At 41.8% G+C, this 25,715-nt stretch overlaps 1 protein-coding gene across 4 annotated transcripts in view; it reads left to right on the top strand.

Annotated features, from left to right (window-relative positions):
- Positions 1–25,715, top strand: part of LOC126297747 (uncharacterized) — a 690,098-nt gene that overhangs the window by 367,285 nt on the left and 297,098 nt on the right. For all 4 annotated transcript variants that reach the window (XM_049988911.1, XM_049988910.1, XM_049988908.1 and 1 more), the window contains exon 2: positions 5,974–6,232. In XM_049988911.1, coding sequence (XP_049844868.1) covers positions 5,974–6,232 — 259 coding nt within the window. The remainder of the gene's footprint in view (positions 1–5,973; positions 6,233–25,715) is intronic.

Raw genomic sequence — 25,715 nt, forward strand, 5'->3', positions numbered from 1 at the left:
ACCTGCAACACGCAGTCGTGTATTATCCTGCTGAAATGTAGGGTTTCGCAGGGATCGAATGAAGGGTAGAGCCACGGGTCATAACACATCTGACATGTAACGTCCACTGTTCAAAGTGCCCTCAATGCGAACAAGTGGTGACCGAGACGAGTAACCAATGGCATCACGCCTGGCGATACGCCAGTATGGCTATGACGAATACACGCTTCCAATGTGCATTCAGCGCGATGTCGCCAAACACGGATGCGACCAGACCATCATCATGCTGTAAACAGAACCTGGTTCATCCGAAAAAAATGACGTTTTGCCATTCGTGCACCCAGGTTCGTAGTCGAGTACACCATCGCAGGCGCTTCTGTCTGTGATGCAGCGTCAAGGGTAACCGCAGCCTTGGTCTTCGAGCTGATAGTCCATGCTGCTGCAAACGTCGTCGAACTGTTCGTGCACATGGTTGTTGTGTTACAAACGTCCCCATCTGTTAGCTCAGGGATCGAGTCGTGGCTGCACGATCCGTTACAGCCATGCGGATAAGATGCCTGTCATCTCGACTGCTAGTGATACGAGGCCGTTAGGATCCAGCACGGCGTTCCGTATTACCCTCCTGAACCCAACGATTCCTTATTCAGCTCAGTCATTCGATCTCGACCAACGCGAGCAGCAATGCCGCGATAAGATAAATCGCAATCGCGATAGGTTACAGTCCGACATTTATCTAAGTCGGAAACGTAATGGTACGCATTTCTCCTCCTTACACGAGGCATCACAATAATGTTTCACCAGACAACGCCGGTCAACTGCTGTTTGGGTATGAGAAATCGGTTTGAAACTTTCCTCATGTCAGCACGTTGTAGGTGTTGCCACCGGTGCCAACCTTGTGTGAATGCTCTGAAAAGTTAATCATTTGCATATCACCACATCGTCTTCCTGTCGGTTAAATTTCGCGTCTGTAGCACGTCATCTTCGTGGTGTAGTATTTTTAATGGCCTGTAGTGTATGTTGTGCATAAACCAATCAACCGACTCAACAGAAACAGAAAAAAAGAAACAGTATTATCCGTGATGTTAAGATATATCACTTCTTCAAAGTTTTTTTGCTTAACAACAACTGAGACAAGTCACTCGTTAAGTTTACGCCTTTTGTCTCCTGCTGATGGCATGAAAGTCAATTGGCGGTCATCTGACTGTGAAAATTAAAAGATTCATACGGCAATCGTCAATACATTACACCTGTTGGAATGATTCTCACAGTTCCAATTCTTGTCGTTCTTCCTTTTTAATATAACAGATCGTATAGAATCACGATTGCACTTTAATGTTTATAAATACAAGGGGCAGTTAAATGAGAGACAGATGGAAAAAGGGAAGTAAACTGTTTATTATCCAAAAGTAGTTGCCATAACTCTTGCTATAGCAGCGTGGGATTAGCCAAGCGGTCTGGGGCGCTACAGTCATGGACTGTGCGACTCATCTCGGCGGAGGTTCGAGTCCTCCCTTGGGCATGGGTGTGTGTATTGGTCCTTAGGATAATTTAGGTTAAGTAGTGTGTAAGCTTAGGGACTGATGACCTTAGAAGTCAAGTCCCATAAGATTTGACACACATTTGAACGTTTTTGAACTCCTGCTATATCTACCTCAACGTAAGAAAAGACGGTCAGCGGCTTCATGGAAAAATGTTTGCGATTGCCTACGGTACCATGATTATACTCAGGCGTGCACTTCTTCGTTCGAAGCACGTTGATGGTCACGTATGTCTTCCTTCAGGGCTCCAAAAATATGTAAACTGCAGGGGGAAAGATAGGGACTGTATAGAGAATGTGTGAGGGCTTCCCAGCAGAACTTCTGCAGCGTGTTCAAAACAACCTTGGCAAAATGTGAGCGGGAATTTTGGTGGCATGTTGTTTCGACTACGCTTCCGTAGTCTCGCTGGGAAGCCTTCACACATCCTCCATACAGTTCGGATCTCTCCCCCATGCGATTTCCATGTTTTTGGAGACGTGAAGAAAGACATACGTAACCGTCGATTTACTTTGGAGGAAGATGTGCACACCTGCGTATAACCATGATTTAGTAGGAAAACGCTAACATTTTCCATGAAGGCATTGACCGTTTTGTCTCACATTGGGATAAATGTATTAACAGGTATGGCGATTACTTTTGAAATAATAAACAGTTTACTTACTTTGTTCCGTCTGTCTAGTTTTCGTTTGACTGCCCCTTATACAATTTCAGCTTAGGGATAAGTTAGTTAATAAGACGAACACCGTAGTCCACATTACAGAAACTTCCAAGGTAATTTTAACATTAAATACGTTGCGGAGTCCTGGGGACTCCAAAACAAAAATGTGTGTTATGTGTAGTAATGATTGTTTTGCTTTCGGGGAGCATACGTAATCAAAGTCGTGTAAGGAAACAAACTTTTTTTGTTTAAAATCAACTTAGAAGCAAACTAAAGCGGAAAACTCTGAAATACAAGATATTACAAAAATAAACACAGTCTTTCTGTTATATTGTTTTCCAATGAAAAATTGACAAATGAAAACTTTTGTAATCGCATACACATTTGGTAAGGTCTAACCTAGAAGAAAAGAGCATGCATTTGCTTCTATAGAAAAACTGTAAATAACTGGCAATGGTCCAAACACGCATTTATTTGTAGATGATACTTAGATTCTTGTAGATCTGCAATGCATTGGGTACACAATTTTAGTCTTCGCTTTATAGTAACCTGCATCTCATCGTCATCAGATTCATAGCCAGAAAGTTCATTGCTGTTTCGTGATCATTTGGAATAGCATTTTCAATGGTAATGTTGTTTTCGGGAGCACCATATTGATCTGAATAGTCAGCATCACCTCCTTCGATGCATCTCAGTACACATTCCTCGAAGTTAGGATTTCTGGCGTTAACTTTATTTTGTATTCGCGGACTAAACTGAAAATATAACACTAACTGCGTCGCGGAGTCCTGAGGACTTGGCGTGATAATAGACTGTAGTCGCCTGAGCACGCGACGTGTCTCCCCACCATAGGAAGGTACTGAACAGCGCATGCTCCCTGCTCAACAAATACGAAACATACTAAAACTTTACATCTACATTTATACTCCGCAAGCCACCCAACGATGTGTGGCGGAGGGCACTTTACGTGCCACTGTCACTACCCCCCTTTCCTGTTCAGTCACGTATAGTTCGCGGGAAGAACGACTGCCGGAAAGCCTCCGTGCACGCTCGAATCTTTCTAATTTTACATTCGTGATCTCCTCGGGAGGTATAAGTAGGGGGAAGGAATATATTCGATACCTCATCCAGAAACGCACCCTCTCGAAACCTGGCGAGCAAGCTACACCGCGATGCAGAGCGCCTCTCTTGCAGAGTCTGCCACTTCAGTTTGCTAAACATCTCCGTAACGCTATCACGCTTACCAAATAACAGTGTGACGAAACGCGCCGCTCTTCTTTGGATCTTCTCTATCTCCTCCGTCAACCCGATCTGGTACGGATCCCACACTAATGAGCAATACTCAAGTATAGGTCGAACGAGTGTTCGTAAGCCACCTTCTTTGTTGATGGACAAAATTTTCTAAGGACTCTCCCAATGAATCTCAACGTGGCACCCTCCTTACCAACAATTAATTTTATATGATCATTCCACTTCAAATCGTTCCGCACGCATACTCCCAGATATTTTACAGAAGTAACTGCTACCAGTGTTTGTTCCGCTATCATATAATCATACAATAAAGGATACTTCTTTCTATGTATTCGCAATACATTACATTTGTTTATGTTAAGGGTCAGTGCCTATCCGCTGCAGATCTTCCTTCACACTTCCCTGGAGTCCCGTAGACTTCGCAACACCGGTTAAGGAGTAATTAAAGTGCAAGATGTACAATTCTGCTACTGCAAATGTGAGGAAGTTCAAGAAAGGAATCGCAGACGGCTGCAAAATTTAAAGAAAAATAATTTTGCATAAAAATAATCGTCACAGAAACTGCATGCGAAGAATGAAACAGCTCGTATCCATCGTGAAAAACTGTTTTCAGCTGAGTTATGTAATTTTATTGTTTTTATCGGAACAGCTCACTAGTGAAATGCCGGATGCCGGTGTCCAACGAGCACAATATTTCGGCAGACGCCCATGTTGCCATCGCACCTGATGAACTGGCTGATGGGGGACCGGCGCCTCGCTTTTATCTCCTCCCCCTATCCCTTTGATCGGCCGCTCCATTGGCCGTCAGCGCTCAGCATCCTTACCTCCACTGCTCCCGCCGACACAGTGTTCCGTCCTAGGTCCGCGCCCAGGACCGCACACTGGTGGCACCTATGCTTTTGTTCTATTAAATGAATGTATGGGTTATGGAATAAAGAAGAGTGAATGTTAATACAAAACAGAAAGAGGCATAACACATCAAGCTCGCCACTAGCCTAGATCATGTGCTTTTATCAACGTAGCTCTGTTGCCAACAACATACTACACAACTGGCCATTAAAATTGCTACACCACGAAGGTGACATGCTACAAACGCGAAATTTAACTGACAGGAAGAAGATGCTGTGATATGCAAATGATTAACTTTTCAGAGCATTAACACAAGGTTGGCGCCGACATGAGGAAAGTTTCCAACCGATTTCTCATACACAAATAGCAGTTGACCGGCGTTGCCTGGTAAAATGTTGTTGGGATGCCTCGTGTAAGGAGGAGAAATGCGTACCATCACGTTTCCGACTTTGATAAATGTCGGATTGTAGCCTATCGCGATTGCGGTTTATCGTATCGCGACATTGCTGCTCGCATTGGTCGATATCCAATGAAAGTTAGCAGAATATGGAATCGGTGGGTTCAGGAGGGTAATACGGAACGCCGTGCTGGATCCCAACGGCCTCGTATCACTAGCAGTCGAGATGACAGGCATCTTATCCGCATGGCTGAAACGATCGTGCAGCCACGTCTCGATCCCTGAGTCAACAGATGGGGACGTTTGCAAGACAACAACCATCTGCACGAACAGTTCGACGACGTTTGCAGCAGCATGGACTATCATTTCGGAGACCACGGCTGCGGTTACTCTTGACGCTGCATCACAGACAGTAGCGCCTGCGATGGTGTACTTAACGACGAATGTGGGTGCACGAATGGCGAACCGTCACTTTTTCGGATGAATCCAGGTTTTGTTTACAACATCATGATGGTCGCATCTGTGTTCGGCGTCATCGCGGTGAACGCACATTGGAAGCGTGTATTCGTCATCGTCATACTAGCGTATCAGCCGGAGTGATGGTATGGGGTGCCATTGATTACACGTCTCGGTCACCTCTTGTTAGAATTGACGGCACTTTGAACAGTGGACGTTACATTTCAGATGTGTTACGACCCGTGGCTCTACCCTTCATTCAGTACCTGCGAAACCCTACAGTTCAGCAGGATAATGCACGACCGCAAGTTGCAGGTCCTGTACGGACCTTTCTGGATACAGAAAATGTTCGACTTCTGCCCTGGCCAGCATGTTTTCCAGATCTCTCACTAATTGAAAACGTCTGGTCAATGGTGGCCGAGTAACTGGCTCTTTACAATACGCCAGTCACTACTCCTGATGAACTGTATTATCTTGTTGAAGCTGCATGGGCAGCTGTACCTGTACACGCCATCCAAGCTCTGTTTGACTCAATGCCCAGGCGCATCAAGGCCGTTATTACGGCCAGAGGTGGTTGTTCTGGGTACTGATTTCTCAGGATCTATGCACCCAAATTGCGTGAAAATGTGATCACATGTCAGTTCTAGTATAATATATTTGTCCAATGAACACCTGTTTATCATCTGCGTTTCTTCTTGGTGTAGAAATTGTAATGGTCAGTAGTGTATACTGCTGCTTTTTTTTTTTGTAATTTTGGCACAGGATTTGTTACGGCAACATGTCGAAGTAACTATGATCATTTACGTGGCCATGAGTCTGACAGTTTGCTTTCTCTCTTTCCGCAGCCCCCTGAGAATGAGCTGCAGAAGATTGGGTGCAACAGGACGATGTCTGAACACCAGATGCGCGTGCAGCGCTCGCTGCAGAAGCTGCACGTGCCCGACTGGTATAAGAAGTCGACGGTGGCCAGCCGGCCCGAGGGCTTCTTGCTCAAGCGCGGCAGCACCAACTCTGCGCTGCACCATTGGCCCGGGCTCGGGTCCAAGACCACGTCGCTCTCCAGCCTCGGCTCGACCAGCCTAACCGCCTCGCGCTCGCCGACTAGTGAGTAGTCCAGCAACTCCTTCGAGGCGCTCCTTTTGGTGCTAATTCTCTTCCACACGTTCTGTGGAGTTTTTCAGTCACAGGCAACGCCGTCCAGTATGGAATGTCACTGAATAATTCAGTTTTAGTTAGCAGCTGCTCACAACTTCATGCGTTGGCCCTCGAAAAATCTAAGATACAGCAAACTCCAGATTATTCTAGTTAATGCGGATTCAATACTACACGGATAACCTAAAAACAAAGATAATATGGAGTAGACATGTTTTTTTTAATTATATCTATTAAGAGGCTCGTAGCGGCGATATACGTCTTTTAGAGACATTGTAAGTAGAGAAATCCAAATCACTGCTATGTTTAAAGTACTTAGTGCTTCATAGGTCTTCAATAGGCCTGTTTCTGCTACAGTGACACTTTATAGCAGCGTGCAAATAATATGTGGTGTAGTTAACCTTTGTACAATTTTGGTAAACATTTTTGGAACAGTGATCAATAAAGTATTATATTTTAACTAAAGTTCCGACTTCATCACAACACGTCTCAGTAACATAGGTGACCGGTTTCGGTTTTATGATCAGTTGACTTTGTAGCAGCTGAGGAGAGCTCCGCCTACCATCCTCCAAGGAAGCCATGGGTCTGAAGATGGTTATATAAATATAACCGAAACCGGTCACCTGTGTTGTTGAGACATAAGTGTTGTGATGAAGACTGAACTTTAGTTAAAATATAGTTAGCCTTTGTTTCTGTTCTTATGTATAATTATTCAGCGTATTGGGTGATTAGTGTTGTTGTCGACGAGATTTTTTGATTGGCTATAGTCTTCTTCTTCTGTTTACAAGTCACTAATACATAAAAACCCATAGACTAATAAACCAAATCAAAATTGTAACCATATAAACTCGCAGGCGCTCTGTCAAATTAAGCTGTCAAAACTACAAAAACTTCTAAAAACGACAAGAAGACCATTGGCAACAAAATAATCTCGTCTACAACAACATTAAAGATCGAGATATGGCAGCATAGCTGTCGCAATCATATAAACACGCCACCTAGGACATAACAACTAAATCGTTAGACATTAAATCCATTGGCAATTGCGAATATGGGCAACCATTATCTGTAGAATGGAATGATGACAATGAAAATATGTGCCGGACCGGTCTCTAACCCGGATTTCCCGCTTATCGCCTGCGATCACCTTACCATTTGGCTGGCTATCCGTGCTCGATTCACGGCAGACACAAACTTAACATACGTCGTCAACCATGCGTCTACAACCTGTACTCGTACATCCTTTACGTATATTCCCGCGCAGATGAGACATTTCGCTTCAAAGACACCTGCCCGTTGTCAGCAGATAAATACGATGTCGTATAAATCGTTAGACAGTGACAGCACCAATCGATGTTTTATGGCCGTGAAAACAACTAGACGTAAGTACTATTGTATAATTACGCAACGTTGCCAATACTTACACATACGTATAGAAAAAAGATTAACTGAATCATGTATTATTCGCAGGCGGCTAGAAAATGGCACTGTAGCCGAAATAGGCCCATCGCAAACCAGTGAAGCACTAAATACGTTAAATCTAGCAGCGATTTGGATTTCTCTACTTATAATGAACTATAGCTGTGATTTAAACTGGCGGTTTATGTAGGTATTGTATGTAACCCTCCCTCACAGCCGCTCGCTTTAGCACGCCACTTTAGGTATTCGGCTCCGACTCGGATATACCCGGCGCATTAACGGCGGAGGCCGGTATGCCTGCCAGAGTGGATGTGGTTTTCAGGCGGTTTCCCACATCCCACATCCCACTAGGTGAGTACCGTGCTGTACCCGCCTCAATTACACAATTCGCAAAAATTTCGAACATTCAAGTGGGGCTGGGGAAGAGGGGGGGGCTGGGGAAGAGGGGGGGGGGGCGGGGGAGATACGACGGCAGGAAGAGCCACTCTCTTACCACTAATATTGCCAAATCGCACACACCACACCATCCAAGTAATATTTAGGTGGACTTGAGTTCACAGTAAACTGTGTGTGGGGGAGAGGGGGCGATAAGCTAACTGAAATGAACATTATCTAAATGGATATCAAGACGCAATGCAGTCACTATGACTCTGGCGTCTAGCTACACATGATTCAGAGGATAATGTTCCTGTAACACCTACATCTGATAATGAGCTTTAAGCGGCTCGAAAATCGGTTAAAGGTGCAATAAAGCGCATCAGTTTCGGAAAAGTACCTTTTTTCATATCACACAGGGTGACAATTATTGAACTATATGAAAAAAAACGTAAATAAGTTTCAAACTACGGCGTGCGCACAATTCATTCAACATGTAAACGTCACTACGATACTCGTATTTAGGTTGACATATTCCACATGCCTGCCATCATTTGCGATGATTGGCGCAAACGAATAGCGAAATCCTGCATGACACGCTGAAGTGTCGGAACATCGATGCTGTCGATGGCCTCTGAATAGCTGTTCACAGGTCAGCAATCGTTTTGGGGTTATTGATTTACTCCTTGTTTTAAAGTAGCCCCACAAAAGGGAGTAGCATTTGTTCAGATCCGAAGAAAATGGCGGCCAATCGAGGCCCATGCCAATGGCCTCTGGGTACCCCAGAGCCAGAATGCGGTCCCCAAAGTGCTCCCCCGGGACATCAAACACTCTCCTGCTTTGATGGAGTCGAGCTCTGTCTTGCATGAACCACATCTTGTCGAAATCAAGGTCACTTTGGCTAATAGGGACGAAGTCATCTTTCAAAACCTTCACGTACCTTTTGGCAGTTACCGATTATTCCGTGTGTGGAAATTGGGTCACTACACAGTCACCCGTTGAGGGTGAAGAGGCTACTCGTTCGGGAAATACGGATTCTCGGTCCCCTTAAAGCACCAATTTTGCTTATTGACGAACCCATCCGAATGAAACTGGGCTTCGTCGCTAAACCAAACAACAACGTGCATATTAATTCCAATCAAGCCCCTCGGCTAACCGTGTAATTTGTTTGAACGTCCTAACGCAAACCGTCCAGAAGTTGTGACGATCCTATTTCACGTAGTTCAATATTTTTATTGTCGCCTTGCACGTACAACCCAGAACCCGGTTCAGTTGAAGGTTGCCCATATAACGACTTTCAGGGGCAACATAAACTTTCTTTTCAATATTTCGCATACTCATTGTCAGAATTTAAAGATTTAAAATGCTGTCGTAATCAACTCATTAAGATGTATAATATTATTATAAAAGTTTAACACAGTATGACAAGTATTACAGTTAGAAACTGTGTTTTGGTTTTGAGGCAGCATAACTGACGGTGCGCAAATACCAAGAATTTATTTGTCCAGTATTTGAGAATGACGGATTTTTAAAAAAATTTAAAAAAAAGGTTCAAGAGTGGGATTAAAACTAAAAGGATATCAGTGCCTACATTCGCTGACGACATTGCTATTCTCAGTGAATGCGAAGAAGAATTACAGGATCTGTTGAATGGAATGAACAGGCTATGAGTCAGAATATGGACTGAGAGTAAGCAGAAGACGAAAGTAATGTGAAGAAGCAGAAATGCGAACAGCGATAAACTTAACACCTTAACTGGTGATCACGAAGTAGATGAAGTTAAGGAATTCTGCTGCCTAGGCAGCAAAATAACCCATGACAGTCGGAGCAAGTAGGACATAAAAAACAGACCAGCACTGGCAAAAAGGGCATTCGTGGTCTACTAGTACGAAACATAGGTCTTTATTTAAGGAAGAAATTTCTGAGAATTTTCGTTTGGAACATAGCGTTGTAGGGTAGTGAAACATGGACAGTGGGAAAACCGGAACGACGGACAATCGAAGCATTAAAATATGGTGCTACAAGAGAATTTTGAAAATTAGGTGGACTGGTAAGATAACGAATGAGGAGGTTCACTTCAGAATCTGCGAGGAAAGGAATATATGGAAAACTCTGAGAAGAAAGGACAAGATGATAGCACATCTTTTAAGATATCGGGGAATAACTTTCATGCTACTAGAGGGAACTGTAGAGGGTAAAAACTGTTAGGAAGACAAAGACTGGACTATATCCAGCAAATGACTGAGGACGTAAACTTAACAGTGCTACTCTGAGATGACGAGGTTGGCACAGGAGAGAAATTTGCGGAAGGCCGCATCAAACCAGTGAAAAAGAAGAAAGGAAAAAAAAAAAAGAGAAACAGAGAGCACTTAGCGACTCCCAGCAAACTTTAAAAATAATTTATAATTTCAAACCTTTGTGAAACTTTATCTCCCAGATACCAATCATAAAATGATTAAAGAAACGAAGTTTATCTATTACTATATTTTTGCTGTTCATACAAGAGTCAAACTTTAGCATCAGACAATACATTTTAATTGCTTACTTCTTTACTACTAACTCTATTCGAAACACAGTTTGCAGAGAGCATTCACGTATACCAATGAAGGTACCTGCAAAATTATAGTGCAGGAGATTAAACGTCATAGACAATTACATGTCTTCAAAACTAGCTTCTGCTTAAAATAGCACGCAGTAAAAGTTCAGTAGCAGGCATGACACTTTAATTTATTACTACATTCATACTATTTCTCTTTGGAACGTACTTTGCAGACAGTATCTTCATATATCGCTCAATGTACCTGTAAAATTATATTATCGTGCAACACACAGTTCAGAATATATGAAGTCATTAACACTGGAATGCGTGAAAAGATTGATTTTGCTTGAAAGAGAATTCAAACTACACACTGTTTCCTAGAGAGAGCAGTTAGCGACTTCTAACAAACTTTGCGAAACTTTTTCTCGCTTATATTCTTAATGTCAAATATTTAACACATTAACTCTTTTGCAATCAAACGTTTGAAGCTGCTTTATACATGGGATCGATGCTTTATATAATCGGGGGTTTACTGGTACCTACATAAACCGCCGTTAAATGTTTCTACATGAAATTACCATTTACTGTAGCTACAAAACATGATACCTGCCACATACTAAAGTCAACAGCACTACTTACGGCTGCTCGCTACTCGCCAGAAACACCGGGGCGGAAATTATCTGTATTTAACTCCAAGTGAAAAGGCTAAACACATACATAGGTATGATATTGGCCGTAAAAATGTTAAAAGGATGGAGTTCCTGCATTTACCTGAAGATAAAATGGGAAACACAAAAAATTTTCAGGGATTTCCGAAGATGAGTCTGGCGTCTCCCAGCGGTAAAACACAATTCAGTCGCATAACAGTGTAATCTAAACGAAAATATTCTTTCTAAGTATAGCGGAATATTTCAGGGTTCGTTTCACTATTTTTTCTTCAAAAATCATCCATCTATGTACGAATAATCGATAAGTCGGATAAGATGAACCCAGATAATCAGAAGTTTGCTGTACTTACATCAAAGAAGGGACTTTGAAATTTGTGTTATCAGCCATCACAAGTACAGAAAATATTTTTAAAAAACCATCACCCTAAAAGTTGTTTAAGCTGCACGGACGTGCTCAACGGGCTAAAACGTAACAATATGTAATGAAAACCAGTTTCTACTAGCACAAATAATATATTTTTTCAAAATCTGTTTCGGCTAAGCGCTGTCCAGACGTAATGATTGAAAGCAGTTACATACGATTAAGAACGGCGGTTTAAACGTCTCTTTCAATGTCTCTAGTCAAATAACTTAAATGAAAAAAAACTATTTTTAATTCAGACAAGAACCTCAAGTGTCCTATAGAATAATGACGGAAAAAAAACCGAATCTATGATTTGGCAAACTTTGCAGTGTAACAACAGCAGTATTCGGAGTACATTCTTTCCCAACAGTATTATAATAGGTGATGCATTTAAACAGAAAACACAAAAAGTTGCACCACCTATGCTCTGAAACAGTAACGTAGATGTTCTAAAACAAATGCTAACATCAATAAAGCATAATTTTTGAAGTTGCATTGCATATTCAACATAATAGTTCGAAAACAATTCCAGCTTTCACAGCTTGTCAAAGAAGCCACATTACCAGATTTTTTATTTTTCGGTTGCGTCCGTCAACATTAAACTTGTGAGAGACCCAATAGCACACTTCTAGAACTGATATTTTTATTTGCTGGTGAAATTATGTGTATACTCCCTCATCCCAAAAATTACGTGGAAAATTTAACACCAAAGCGTCCTCTGACGTGGTAATATGGGTAAACGTTTACAGTCTACATTTATAAGGCTATATGGTGTGCATTTATTCGGACTTATGAATGACTTTTCCGTGAAATTCAAACTTCGAACCTGTTCAGTACAGGAACTGGATCAGTCCATGACTGAAAAGTTAAATGGACGCACAGCATATCGAGTAAATTTTTTTGAACAGAAGATTAAATTCTGAAGGAAGTCTTACAGCGAAATGAAATACAGCAAAACAGAAGAATTTTCTGTTCCATGTTGTAGATAGATGCCCGAACAGTGGGTGGCTCAGTTGATAATGGCTGGTAACTGGCACTTACATCGCAAGCGTGCATATTGAACGAGTAAAGCTGTAAGATAGCACTAGGCCATTTGAGCAGAAGTTTTATCAAATCAAAATATCAGATAATTTATTACAGTGCAAGCGGGAACGGCAGAAGATCATATCTGGAAATGAATTCAGTAAACATCAAAGTTATATTACTAGCAGATGCTAATGAAGACATTCAACAAAAGGTGGGAAATAAATGGAAGTCAACGGAATAGAAACGTAAGGAAATTGGAGAATATAAGAAATATAAGTGGCAGCCACATTAGGTTGAAGGGAAAAATTAAGAAGTCAAAACGGAAATTAATACATGTAAATGTTGCGACAAAATACAGTGTACTGAAATAAATTGTTGGAATTCCGTCAAAAGTCACATTAAGAAACATCCTTTATTTATTAGTAGTGGCTAGTTTCGGACATTACGTCCATTTTCAAACCATACGTCTCTGTAAGTAATTAAAATACAGACAAATACGTATGCTTGGAAATAGCCACAACAGACAACACTATCTATTTGTCTGGATTGCCATTCTAGATTGTCTGTTGTGGCTGTTTCCTGGCATGCGTATTTGATTGTATTTTAATTATTTAGTAAGACGGAAATCAGTTATCACTAACAAATAAAGGACAATATTCTTAATGCGACTTTTGGACGGAATTCCAACCACTCACTTCAATAAAGGAAAAGTTGATGACCTATTTCACCTGCGGCATACTGAAAGTCTGTAAAAAAAAGGTAGCACTAGTTGAAATAAAAACTGATGGACCGAGAGAGTGGAAATGGTAGAAAAAGTGGTGAATTAACTCCAACCGTAGATGATATAACTTCCAAAGAAGATATCCTGCTAGCTTATTTTCGAAACCCCAGTGTGTGGGCGTAATGTGAGGAATATGTGCTATCACCAGCAAAGTTCCACTTATTCTGCTACGATGTAACGTGCTTTACTTTACCTGTATGTAATATCTAGTACCGATAATAATTTTCAGATGGAGTTCTAACATCTTTTCTGGTTTTTGTTAATGTCATCTAACAATGGGTACCCCACTTTCAGTAGTCTTACTTTCATTTTATTTACACTTCTGGTTCATACGGACTGACAGATTCAAAAGATCGGTGATGAAATGAGTAAATGTTATTACACTCCTTAAACGAAAGTTTATATCCTGTGTATATAAACAGCATTCCGCATCTATGTCTCAGTGCATAGTAACGTTCATAACGATCCTTAACTGCGGGTATTCTGAAAGAAAGCACATGAAGGAAGCTTTGTGTCAAGCAAAAATTTGTGTCTGCATTCTTTTTGTGCGATGTTATCTGGCGTAAGAGAACGGTTTACGAAGTGACCGATAAGTAAACCTACAAGAATAGCACAAAAAATAAACAGGCGGAAACGAGGAGGCACAGAACGCTCGATCGAAACATTTAACGGCGCCACTAAGAGTGCTTCCTGTGCGATTTTCCATGCCTCCCAACGCACACCTGCTTTTTGCCTAGGCTGTATGCTTCAGAAGCAGAATTCGCCGAAATATACTCTTAACAGCCTTAGAGTACTCACTAAAAGATAACATACCTTTCTTCTTAGTTTGGTGGCATCTTACAATATTCTAGCAATAAAACGCTTAGACCCGGCTGGTCAATCTTACCACCACAAAATTGCTCAATTTCTTTTGATCGGTAGATCTGTTTCTTGTACGAAAGGTTATATGTGAAGACTCCTTTGGTCGCGTTCTCTTCAGTACACCTACTGCTTCCGTTTGCGAACGTTTAGGAGGGTCACTACTGGAATTTTTGTTCTGTGTGGGTTCACACCGTGCATGATGCCTTGCAGAACCACTGCTTGCGCTCTGGTGGCTTCTTGTTTCTTATTTGTTTCCTTATCCTCCTCTTCCCTGCCATGTATTGTTATTGTGTACCCTCGCTGGCCATGTAAATGTAGTTTCCAGTATCATGGAACAGCTATGAAACAATTATTTCTGTTGACACTCCTGATTGGTTAACTGCAGCTTTACACAAATATTTACTTCCTAAGGATTTATCACTGGGTCACCGTCTCTGAAGGCCTCGATATCAACGGGACGTCACGCATCGATTTTCCGCCATTCCTATTTCTTTTACTTAAGTGTTTTTATTAGCGTTAAGACCCAGACGGGTAGCCATGCTTATAAACAAGCACACTCCGGCGAAGGGGGGGAGGCGAGCGGGACTAGGTTCGAATCCGCCCGGCGGATTAACGAGTGTCGGTGTGCCGGCCAGCCTGGAGGTGGTTTTTAGATGGTTTCCCACATCCCAAAAGATGAATACCGGGCTGGTACCCACGATCCACGACAGATAGAGGCTACGCAAATTTTTAGACAACTGTCACTTGCACATACGCACATAGAGTTTTCTTTAAAGGAAGACAGAAGATTCAGTATACTGATTCCATCCTCGGGGCGGCTGGGGGGTGGGGGTGGGGGGGGGGGGGAATAGTAGAGCTATGACATAATACAGTTACCCGCCTTAAACCATTATCAGCAGCAGCTGCAAATCTAATAACTGTATTTCAACACACCGAGGTGACAGAAGTCACAGGAAAGCGACATACACATATACAAACGGCAGTAGTATCGCTTACACTAGGAATAAAAGAGCACTGCATTGGCGAAGCTGTCGTTTTGTACTCAGGTGATTCATGTGAAAAGCTTACCGACGTGAGTGTAGGCGCACGACGGGAATTAACTGATTTTGAACGCAGAATGGTAGTTGCAGCAAGACGCATGGGACATTGCATTTCGAATATCGTTAGGGAATTCAATATTCCGAAACCCACAGTGTCAAGAGTGTGCCAAGAATACCAAATTTTGGGGAACGCAGTGGCCGACGTCCATCACTTAACGATCAAGAGCAGCTGCGTTTGCATAGAGATGTCGGTGCTAACAGACAAGCCACACTACGTGAAATAACCGCGGAAATCAGTGTGGGAGGTACGACGAACGTATCCGTTAGGACAGTGCGGCAAAATATGGCGTTAATGGCCTATGGTAGCAGACGATCAAAGCTCGTGCCTTTGCTAACAGCACGTCATCGCCCGCCGCGCCTCTCCTGGGCTCATAACAATATCGGTTGGTCCCTAGACGACTGGAAAACTGTGGCCTGGTCAGATGAGTCCCGATTTCAGTTCGTAAGAGTTGATGGTAGGGTTCTAGTGGGCCCACATCCCACAAAGTCATGGATCCAAGTTGTGAGCAAGGCAATGTGCAAGCTGGTGGTGTCTCCATAGCGGTGTAGACTGTGGTTACTTGGACTGGACTGGGTGATCTGGTCCAATTGAACCGATCATTGACTGGAAATGGTAAGTTCCAGCTCCTTGGAAATCATTTGCAGTCATTCACGGTCTTCATGTTCCCAAAAAATGATAGAATTTTTATGAATGACAATGCTGCATGTCATCGGGCCACAATTGTTCGCGATTTGTTTGAAGACAGTTCGAGCGAATGATTTGGCCACCCATCGAACATTTATGAGACATAATCGAGAGGTCAGTTCCTGCACAAAATCCTACATCGATAACACCACAATTATGGACGGCTATAGAGGCAGGATGCTCAATACATCTTCAGGAGACTTCCAGCGACACGTTGAGTCCATGCCACGTCGCGTTGCTGCACTATTCCAGGCAAAAGGAGGTCCGACACTGTATTAGGTCTCCCATGACTTTTGGCACCTCAGTGTAATTATACGCGATGACATGTCACTAAGAGAAGTACCGAATGATTACGTAGAGTAGAAAAAATGCTGACGCTTAAGTTGCCAATGCTTTTATACAGTAAAATCGTTCGACTACAAATCAAAACCATGTGCACCTCTTAAGAAAGAAAGATGAAGATTAGCTACATATAGTTATCTCCAGTTGCAGAATGACCCCTGAATGACAAACGTATTTGACTCACTAGCATAGTATTATAAAGTGCTGTTTCTCCCCTGTGTGAAGCTCAGCAACATCCCAAACTCGAGAACGCGTAACCTGATTAATTTAGCTCAAATCCCTTATTCGGTTGCATGATACTAAATATAAAAACTTGTGTAGCCACCCGCCGCGCCACGGTCGCTCTCAGTAAACACCGTTACGGAACGTGCTGACAAGAAGTGTTACAAACAATTGCCGTTGATGCGTCGACAGCTCAGACTGGGAGTCAAAAAGCTTCTTTTGCAACTAGAGTGAAGCATATTCTGTTAGTAATGTCGGGAAGTATTTTTATCTGGAGAGAGATGACTGCTTGAATTATGGATTTAAGTACCAAACTGTCTAACGATAAAATGTAAGAAAAACAGCACTGTATTTGATGCGACAGCCACCAGAATGTAAGATAAATTCTCAAAAAGTCATTTTAATTTTAATACATTTTATTTTATGGGATTCGCAACAAATAAGTCGTAATACTATATCTGACGAACTCCACAATAATTTGTTATTCCTTTCTAAAATTCCTATACTTCAGGTGCTATTCTGCGCGTCTTTCCAGCGCTGTGACTCGTGAACGAGTAAGATCCTAAACATAATCACTAACGTTAGATTGGAAGTAGCTGTATGTCTAAGTTTGAAGAGCTGCGTTCTCCGAAATCACAGTTCAGAACATTTTACTATCGCCGTTGTTGCTTCTTATCTAGCAGACAAACGCTACTCGGCTACTGTCAGCCACTAGTGCCAATCGTAAGACCAGACTGCATTCAACAGGTCTTGTATTTATATTCCATTCAGGTACACTAACATGTCTACAGATGATTGCAGATAGTCTGTTTGATAAAGATCAAGTCGTACCGCAACAAATGACTGGCAAGTGTTACTGTGCTGATGATATAAGGTATTTTTTGACAGACTGGATGTGATGTTGGGAACCCAAATTATGTCGGGTGCAGTAGGGATACTTCGTGATTGCTCGCCACTGGCTTCAGTCAAGCGACTTGGCGCAATGGTCGACAAACTGATCTTGGGCAGGTTAAAAACTATTCGTCATCCCGATTTTCCATATCCGTGATTCCGACGAATGCCAGACTAGATCCTTTAACAAGATCACAGCTGATTCCCCACAATATCTCTTTCTAATTGAGGTGATATGACTTCAATCATGCCTTGGTCGACACGACTTTCAAATTTCATTCTCCTCGTCCGTTCTTATCTATAAGACAAATTAGATACGTAACCGGACGTCATGAATGACTAACAGTGCTCGTGTCGTGTGTTATTTGTGGTACCACTAGTGCTTGCATCTACACCCATACACCGCAAGCTATCTTGTAGTATGTGGCGGAGGGTGCTTTGTGTACTAGTATCACTTCCCCATTTTCCCACTTACCTGTTCCAGCCACGAATGGTTATGAAAGTAAAAACAGGGGACGACGTGAAACCCAGCTACTTCTCACACAGAGCAGAAAGAGTGACACTGCCTAACGATGAAATGAATGAAAAAGAAGGCTACACTTGAGTATAAACTACCAGAATGACTGATAAATTCTTAAGAAATCTCAAAATTCCAAAAATACTGGGAGCAATCGGCTGTGATCTAGTTAAATAATCGAGTCTGGCATTCGACGCAATGATTCCGATGGATCACGGAAATGCTAAATCGGGTTGTCGAATGGGTTTTGTACCTTAAAAGGATCAATCTCCATAAGGCTCTTGATACGAGTGGAACAAAAGTAACATCAACGAACAGTTTGGTGATCGAGAACTCCGGGGCAACGCAACTTGTATTGATACTCGTATCCGGGAATAAGAATTTCTTCATGTGTTAGAATCCAAACCAGAAATTCAGGGTCCAACACTACCACGCCACATCGACCCAACAAACTCGGCCACAAAGGTGAGAAATTATGCAGAAATTGAAACAAGAAGTAGTTCTGCATTGTAGACAACGCGTTACATTTCTTCAGTAAACTTCATAAATGCAAATGACATGATACCGTAGTGTGACTTCTCCAATAACGTGTCTCTAACTACAACAGATCTCTAAAACAGACTTTGTGATTTGTTTTGTGTTAGAATATTTCTCACGAAAGTAAGTTATAATTTTGTTTTTAGCGTGTATGGCTTAATTTATTTTCTAAGTCCGCTACCTCTTAGGGTGATAATCGGTGGGGTACATTACAGAAGACGAGGTCATGGGAAAATAGTCTCGAGGAACAAAGTTTCCTTTCGGATGTTTAGGTCAGTATTCATAAATTTATTTGTTTTTAATTTATAAAATATTAAGAATTGTGATTATAAGTACTGCGATAGAATAAAGAAAAACCATTACGAGCAACTGTTTTTAATCGCATCAGGTTTTTGCTATAAATATTTTGCACGTTCTCACTAATTAAGTTGTTACATTACTACTACTTTATTTATAATTATTTCTGTCATTTTTTTCTGCTGTTGGAAGACGATCTGAGATTTTATTTCACTTTTCAACACAAATCAAAGTAGCAGAAATTCCGTATGAAAACTGTAAAAGCTCGGGGAAGCAATGATAAGAAGTTAATGCTGTTTGCACATATATACAACTCTTTCACTGTCATAACAACTTACCATAACATCACACACACCTCAAATGACTATATAAACGCGGAAAATGTTCCAGAAAACACTTCTGTCGAATTCAGGCCATCGATCTTAGAACCCTGAAGCGTAGACTGACATATCATCAATGTGAATCGCTTCAAATATAATAGTAAATGATTATACTTCAGCACCGAGTCTCAGAAAACCAGAACCTATTGAGAAATATACAATGAGCAACTGGATATGCGATACATCCCTAGTAGAACATAGCGCTCTTAGGTAGTTGTGACATGGACCCAAAAGGCACCAAAAGAGTTTGCACACTACGCTAATTCAAAGACATTTGTTGGAACGGAGATCAAAATGTCTTCTGTCCTCTCTACAGCAGTTCATATCTTCTCTGCGTGTCTAAATTCTCCTGACATTAGGCGGCCAGGTTAACTTTCTAATGTCGGTACTTCGTGACACTCTCTTAACAAAGGTTCCCGTGTCAGATCGTGGTTTCTGCACCCTACGTAAATGAATTCTGTGGGTGGTGTGATCACTCTTGCGTGTTTTTTTGACCTATTGAACTAGCGATTGCTCCCATGCATTGTGGCCCTTGAATTCTTTTTTATAATCTGAGATTGCCCACAGCGATCCCAAACCCTTGTCACGTAGATCGTAATGATATCATCAGAGTCCAAGAACTCATCCTCTGTATGGTGATCGGTTAAAAACATAGCGTCTACGAAACCTCAGAGATGGTCTGCTCCTTTCATCTGGCCACAGTGACAGAGCGGCGAACAAATCTGCTGATATCCTGTGTCATGTTCACCCTGGTCAGAAAGATAATGTTCCCGAAAAACAGGAACACTGAATCTCCAAAGAGCACCAAAATCTAATTCAGTTGCCGATTAATACAACAGAGAATGTAAGGGGTGTAAGTGCAAATATTTTTATGAGTGGTACCTGAATATATACACACATCAATGTGTTGGTTGTTTTTCCTCTGTGTTGAACAGTCTTTCCACAAACTAATGACCTCATGTTTTCTGGACGGTTGTAACTGCACCACTAAGTGGGCTACACCTGTCAGTATAGCTTATTGTTCTGTATCCATACTTCCACATTGCAGCACCTGACCAGATGCCCAGGGGAAAATAAAAATTAATGGCTTGCTCTTGCTACATGTACTTAGAGATACTAACCAACCTAAAAACATACGACTTGTAGTAGCTCTAATTATTATTCTGTATATGACGTAAATACAGTTGTAATGTTTTTTAGTACACCGTCCTCAGTAACCAATAGAAATATCTGCACTTATAACCATTACAACACATGTATAGTCGTGCGCTTGACTCCTTGCACAGTAACAACTGTTTACATTTACTGTACATGACTTTATTTATAAAAGTCACTGTTTACCCAGGAGGCGCAAAATCTGGTTAAAAACCTTAGGTATTGAAAGAAAGCAACAGGCCGAAACCAGCAGTTTCTTTAACTTATACAGTATATATACTTGTTATTATGCTACCAATCTCTTGCCATTATGACAGTTTTCTGCCTGTTAACACTGAGAACAAGGAACCCGACTTGTAAAATCATAGCCAAGACCTGTAGTATACTACTGCAAATAAATCCTCATACAGAATAAGATAGTCAGGATACAAAAAATTGCCTGTAAAAACTTACAGTTACTGAAGGCATAGTAAAGTGGTACGACATGCACTGAAGTAAACTACAGGGGGAAAATGTCCAGGAGGACAATCAATTGAACTATTTAAATAAATAGGAAATAAAATTACCTGATTAGTAATAATACTGCATCAGTAAGCAAGATGCACCCATGCAGATTCTCCAAGCAATCAGATAAACATTAATCACGAATCGGAAATCTGAGAAGGCGGCCAAAGTCATCGAATAATTTTAATGGTACTAAGGGCCAGAAAAATTCCGCTAAAAGCTATACTGTGGAGATTAAAGTCGCGTATTGACTGATAGATAAATTTTAACTGGGTAATATATAGCCTACATGAATTATGACACGTGGGGAGACATTTCGAGAATCATTATATGACGATAGATTATTTGTAAGGGGGATAGAAATCATATAAGGCATAAAATATTGTATAGTTTTTTGAATATTCACCTGCTTCAGTGATTTCAGTATGTACCTCTCTTTTTTTCTTTCTCATCGGCGTGTATTTTGGAGCATGTCCATTTTGCTAACGAAAACTTACACCGCCTGCCTCGTTTGCACTTTGTTGTTTGCCAAGTTTGAGTGACTGCTAAAGATACCTCTGTCGGACTAAGCCACCACGTTTACCTGGTAAGCGGACACTGCATATGCGCCCCCACGCGCATGCCAAGTCCCGCACCAATCCCTATCCAGCTCCTAACCACATACGTGAACTCACATAGCACGGCAGCTGGCAGCAACCTGGCTGTCAGCTGACAGGTAAAGCTGTTATGCACGCCTTATGAATATGGCGGGGACGGAATCAAAATTTCGCAGTCTTTCGGTAGCGCGTCCCCAGAGTGCAGGAAGGCACTACTTGGGAGACTCTCGGGTCTAGGCGTACAACATGTACGCTTCCAAACTAATCATTGACTGACTTTTGATTTTCATATACAGGGAAGCACTGCTGGAACCGACCGGCTAACTCCCCTCATCAAAGCATCCAGACACATCGTCAAAGACAGACTCCGGCTTTCGAAGAGCTTAAACAACCCAGCGACACTCAGCAGTTCAGAGGTGAGAAATTTATCCTCTGGTGCAACTATGAAGCAGCCAGAGGCTCTGCCTAACAGGATCTGGTGATTTGTACAGGACGTACTCAGGTACATGCCTGCTAAGGATATGGAAGTTAATTATCTATTTAAGCACACTTTGTTGATTTGTGTAATGCATTATTATATCACAAATTGCTAAACTTGACACGCCACTTCTTTGACTCTGTTACTATCATTAAGTTTCCATGGCCAACACAAGTGTCTTTTAAGTGCATAAGCTTTTTGAGCAGCGAGATTTTGATTCGTCAGGCTGGTGTAGAAACAGGTGGATTGAACTATTCTCAAGACCTTGGTTCAACGCCGCATGTTACTGCCAAAATGGGAAGTGAACCCCCCTATTCAAGGAAGAACCCAAAAACGTGAATTCCTCTCATGTAAGTGGAGAGGCAGTAGTTGAGAGTTGTTCTGCTGGGTGCCACTCACACACACATTGCCTTTAATTATTGAACCAACCATCATCCGCAGAGATATGTCACTAAAGTCATTGTGCCTTATCCCGTAAACACTGTTTCGAGTATTCTGCGATTTATTTTAGTCACGTACACGACAGAAAAGCATTCCAGCATCAAGTTTGCTTTCCTGTTAGGAGAATCAGCTCCGGAAGCCACCTGAATAGGACTCTCAAACGAAGCAATAAAGGGGACAGATGAAGACAACTTCGTCAGAAAAACCGAAGAGAGGAGAACCAATGTGAAAAAAATGTCTGTCTTTTCAGAATGAGGAGGATACTTTTCCTGAAGTTATTCCCACACTACCAAAGTTAACCAATATTAAGAACTTCGAGGGCTAAATCAATTACGCGTGGCACTGCGGGAAACACGGTCTGTAATGTGGCTCCACCAACAAGACACGTCTTATGGTCTTGCAGCGCTCCTAATTATTTATTTCAAAGAATGAAACACTGGGGCAAGTGTCCAGTGAACAAATATTTGAATGCGATGTGATTTTGTAAATTTCTGTTCAATTCCCTATGTGTAACTGAATAATTCGATCTACTTTTTTTGTTTCCTCCGCTATTCATTTAACAATTGTAAAGGATAGAATGGGGGAACAGTTCCAGTCATTTGTAGGATATATGCAATAAAGTAAATGGTGGTGTGAGATGAAGAAATTTGTTGGCTACAACTAGCAGAGCCAAATCAGTTGGCTGTAGCCCATCAGTAAAATCGTTAAAATGTACGAAGCTCTAACAAAATGCAGTGAATATGATTTGTCAGAACAGTGCAATACAGATACGTAGGAGAGAATGCCAGTTGTTCTCCGACTAAAGGTGGTAGCAATGTTGCCACTAACTTACACATGAAGTTGTGCTCTTTTGTACATTCCCCATTTCACTAGAGCGAACGTCAGCAATAGTTTCCACGCTTGATCAGTAAACCGTGGGTCCAATACGATGAGCTAATTTAGAATTATTAAAAGCGTGCCGAAATCTTTACGTGTACTTGAAATACATCTATTAGCAAAACAGTGTTTTTCGACAGTGATATATTCCACAGTTTTGGTTAAATAAAATAATGCTTATAGATTAGTAATAATTCTTCATATTACATATTTACTGAATTTGTCCGCCCTCTTAGCTGAGTGCTCAGCGCGTCTTTCTGCTATGCAGGGGGCCCGTGGTGGACTCCTGGTCGGATTGGACACTTTCTACGCTCGGGAATGGGATGTTTGTTGTCCTCATCATCATAGAGACGCGGGTCGCCCAATATGGCGTCAGTTGAAAACTCTTGCAACTCATCGGCCGAACTTCCCTAGGTGGGAACTTCCTGCCATCAACTTCATACGATCATTTCATTTTCATTGCTAGATTTTATGTTGTCATTCGTTCTTCAAGCAAAGAAAAAAATTTTGCTTGGCCTGTGTACTAAGCGCAACCTAGTAGACACATAAATACACCATAGTTTAAGGAACAAATGGAAAGAACGTAACGGGCATAGAAACTTCAGATGAAACCAAAAACGTCAAATAATAACTTTCATAGAAACCTTTGTTTAACGGAACTGCTCTTCTAAGACGTCACTATAAAACAGAAATCAAAGGCTACAATCAAGCGCTCTTAAGAAACACGATCACGCAGACAGCAATACGAGCTACATATCGGCGTTATTAACTGCTGATAATCTCAGTACTTGCCACATTGCTACCTTCCTTCACAAATTTTCAGAGCAAGTCCACAAAAACATCGTTCCAGGACTGTTACAGGTAGTTCGCTGGAATAACACATCCCGGATAAGTTCGATTGTTGACATCAGAAGTGAACCTGCACGAACGTCGCTTTTTTTTCCTTCTGCCAAGAAGGCTTACATCATTCGTCGACACATGTAACTGGGTATTGCCTTGCAGAAGTAAGACGTAGATGCAGCACATATAGCTCTAAAATCTTCAGAATGCGGTGCCCACGGTCATTGCAGAGGAATGTGGCAAGAAATATGAGGCATCACTGCAGAACTGAATGTTTCACTCGCGAACCGTGTCAGCACCAAAACGACACGAAGGGAACTTCATGAGATCGGAATTGTAGGGCGAGCTGGAGATCCAAAACCACTCATCAGCGATGCAAGTGCCCGTAACAGGAAAACGGGGTGCCGAAGCCATAAAGCCTGACTATGGAGCAATGGAAGGAAGTTATTTGGTCCGATGGGTTTTGTATCACACTGTTTGCAGCTTCTGGCCGAATTTACGTCCCAAGAGTGAAACATGGCGGCGGATCGATGATGATTTGGGCAGCCATATGTGGTATTCATGGGCCTCATGATCACTCTGTAGGGTCGCATTTTACTGCCATGGATTATGTGACCATTCTGGCTGATCAGGTCCATCACATTGATTACAATATTTGTTCCCCAGTGGCGATACTGTGTACGAAGACGAAAGGGCCCCCGTTTGCACTGCTCACGTCGTCCAGGAGGGGTTTTATAAGCACGAGGATGAATTGTGGCATCTCCCTGGCCACCACAGTCATCAAATCTCAATATTATTGAGCCTTTGTGGTCTATTTTGGAGAGGAGGGTGCCTGATCGCCATCCATCTCCTTCATCGTTACCTGAACTTACAAATATTTTGTAAGACGTATGGTATAACATAACCTTTAAAACCATACAGGTTCTGTATTTATCCATTACAAGACGACTGGAAGCAGATTGGAATGCTTAACGGTTTCCCTAAGCCTTATGCTAATATGTTGTGTTTTTGGTGTTTTCATATTTTTGTCCACTTCCTGTATGTCTTAAGTGGGGCACCCTCAACGCTCACAGAATTATCTACTACGTTCCCTAGCACTTACCTCTGAGGAGCTGCAGGACCGGGAGGTTGAGGAAAGTTGCTGACCAAGCCATCTACGAATATTAACGTGCTGGGGAACAGTGCGACATGGCGGCTTTCGTATCTATTAACGATAGTACAGTTAATTCGTTTCCACACGGACGTAATAAAGAAAGTGAAAAATCGTTACCATAAACGTCGGCAATAGCTATCGGTTGCTTGAATATTCGCTTATATTATTATACACTACTGGGCATTAAAATTGCTACACCGTGAAGAAATACATATGATAAACGGGTATTCATTGGACAAATATATTATACTAGAACTGACATGTGATTATATTTCCACGCAATTTGGGTGCATAGATACTGAGAAATCAGTACCCAGAACAACCACCTCTCGCCGTAATAACGGCCTTG

Source organism: Schistocerca gregaria, chromosome X (assembly GCF_023897955.1).
Source record: "Schistocerca gregaria isolate iqSchGreg1 chromosome X, iqSchGreg1.2, whole genome shotgun sequence".
Taxonomy (NCBI): domain Eukaryota; kingdom Metazoa; phylum Arthropoda; class Insecta; order Orthoptera; family Acrididae; genus Schistocerca; species Schistocerca gregaria.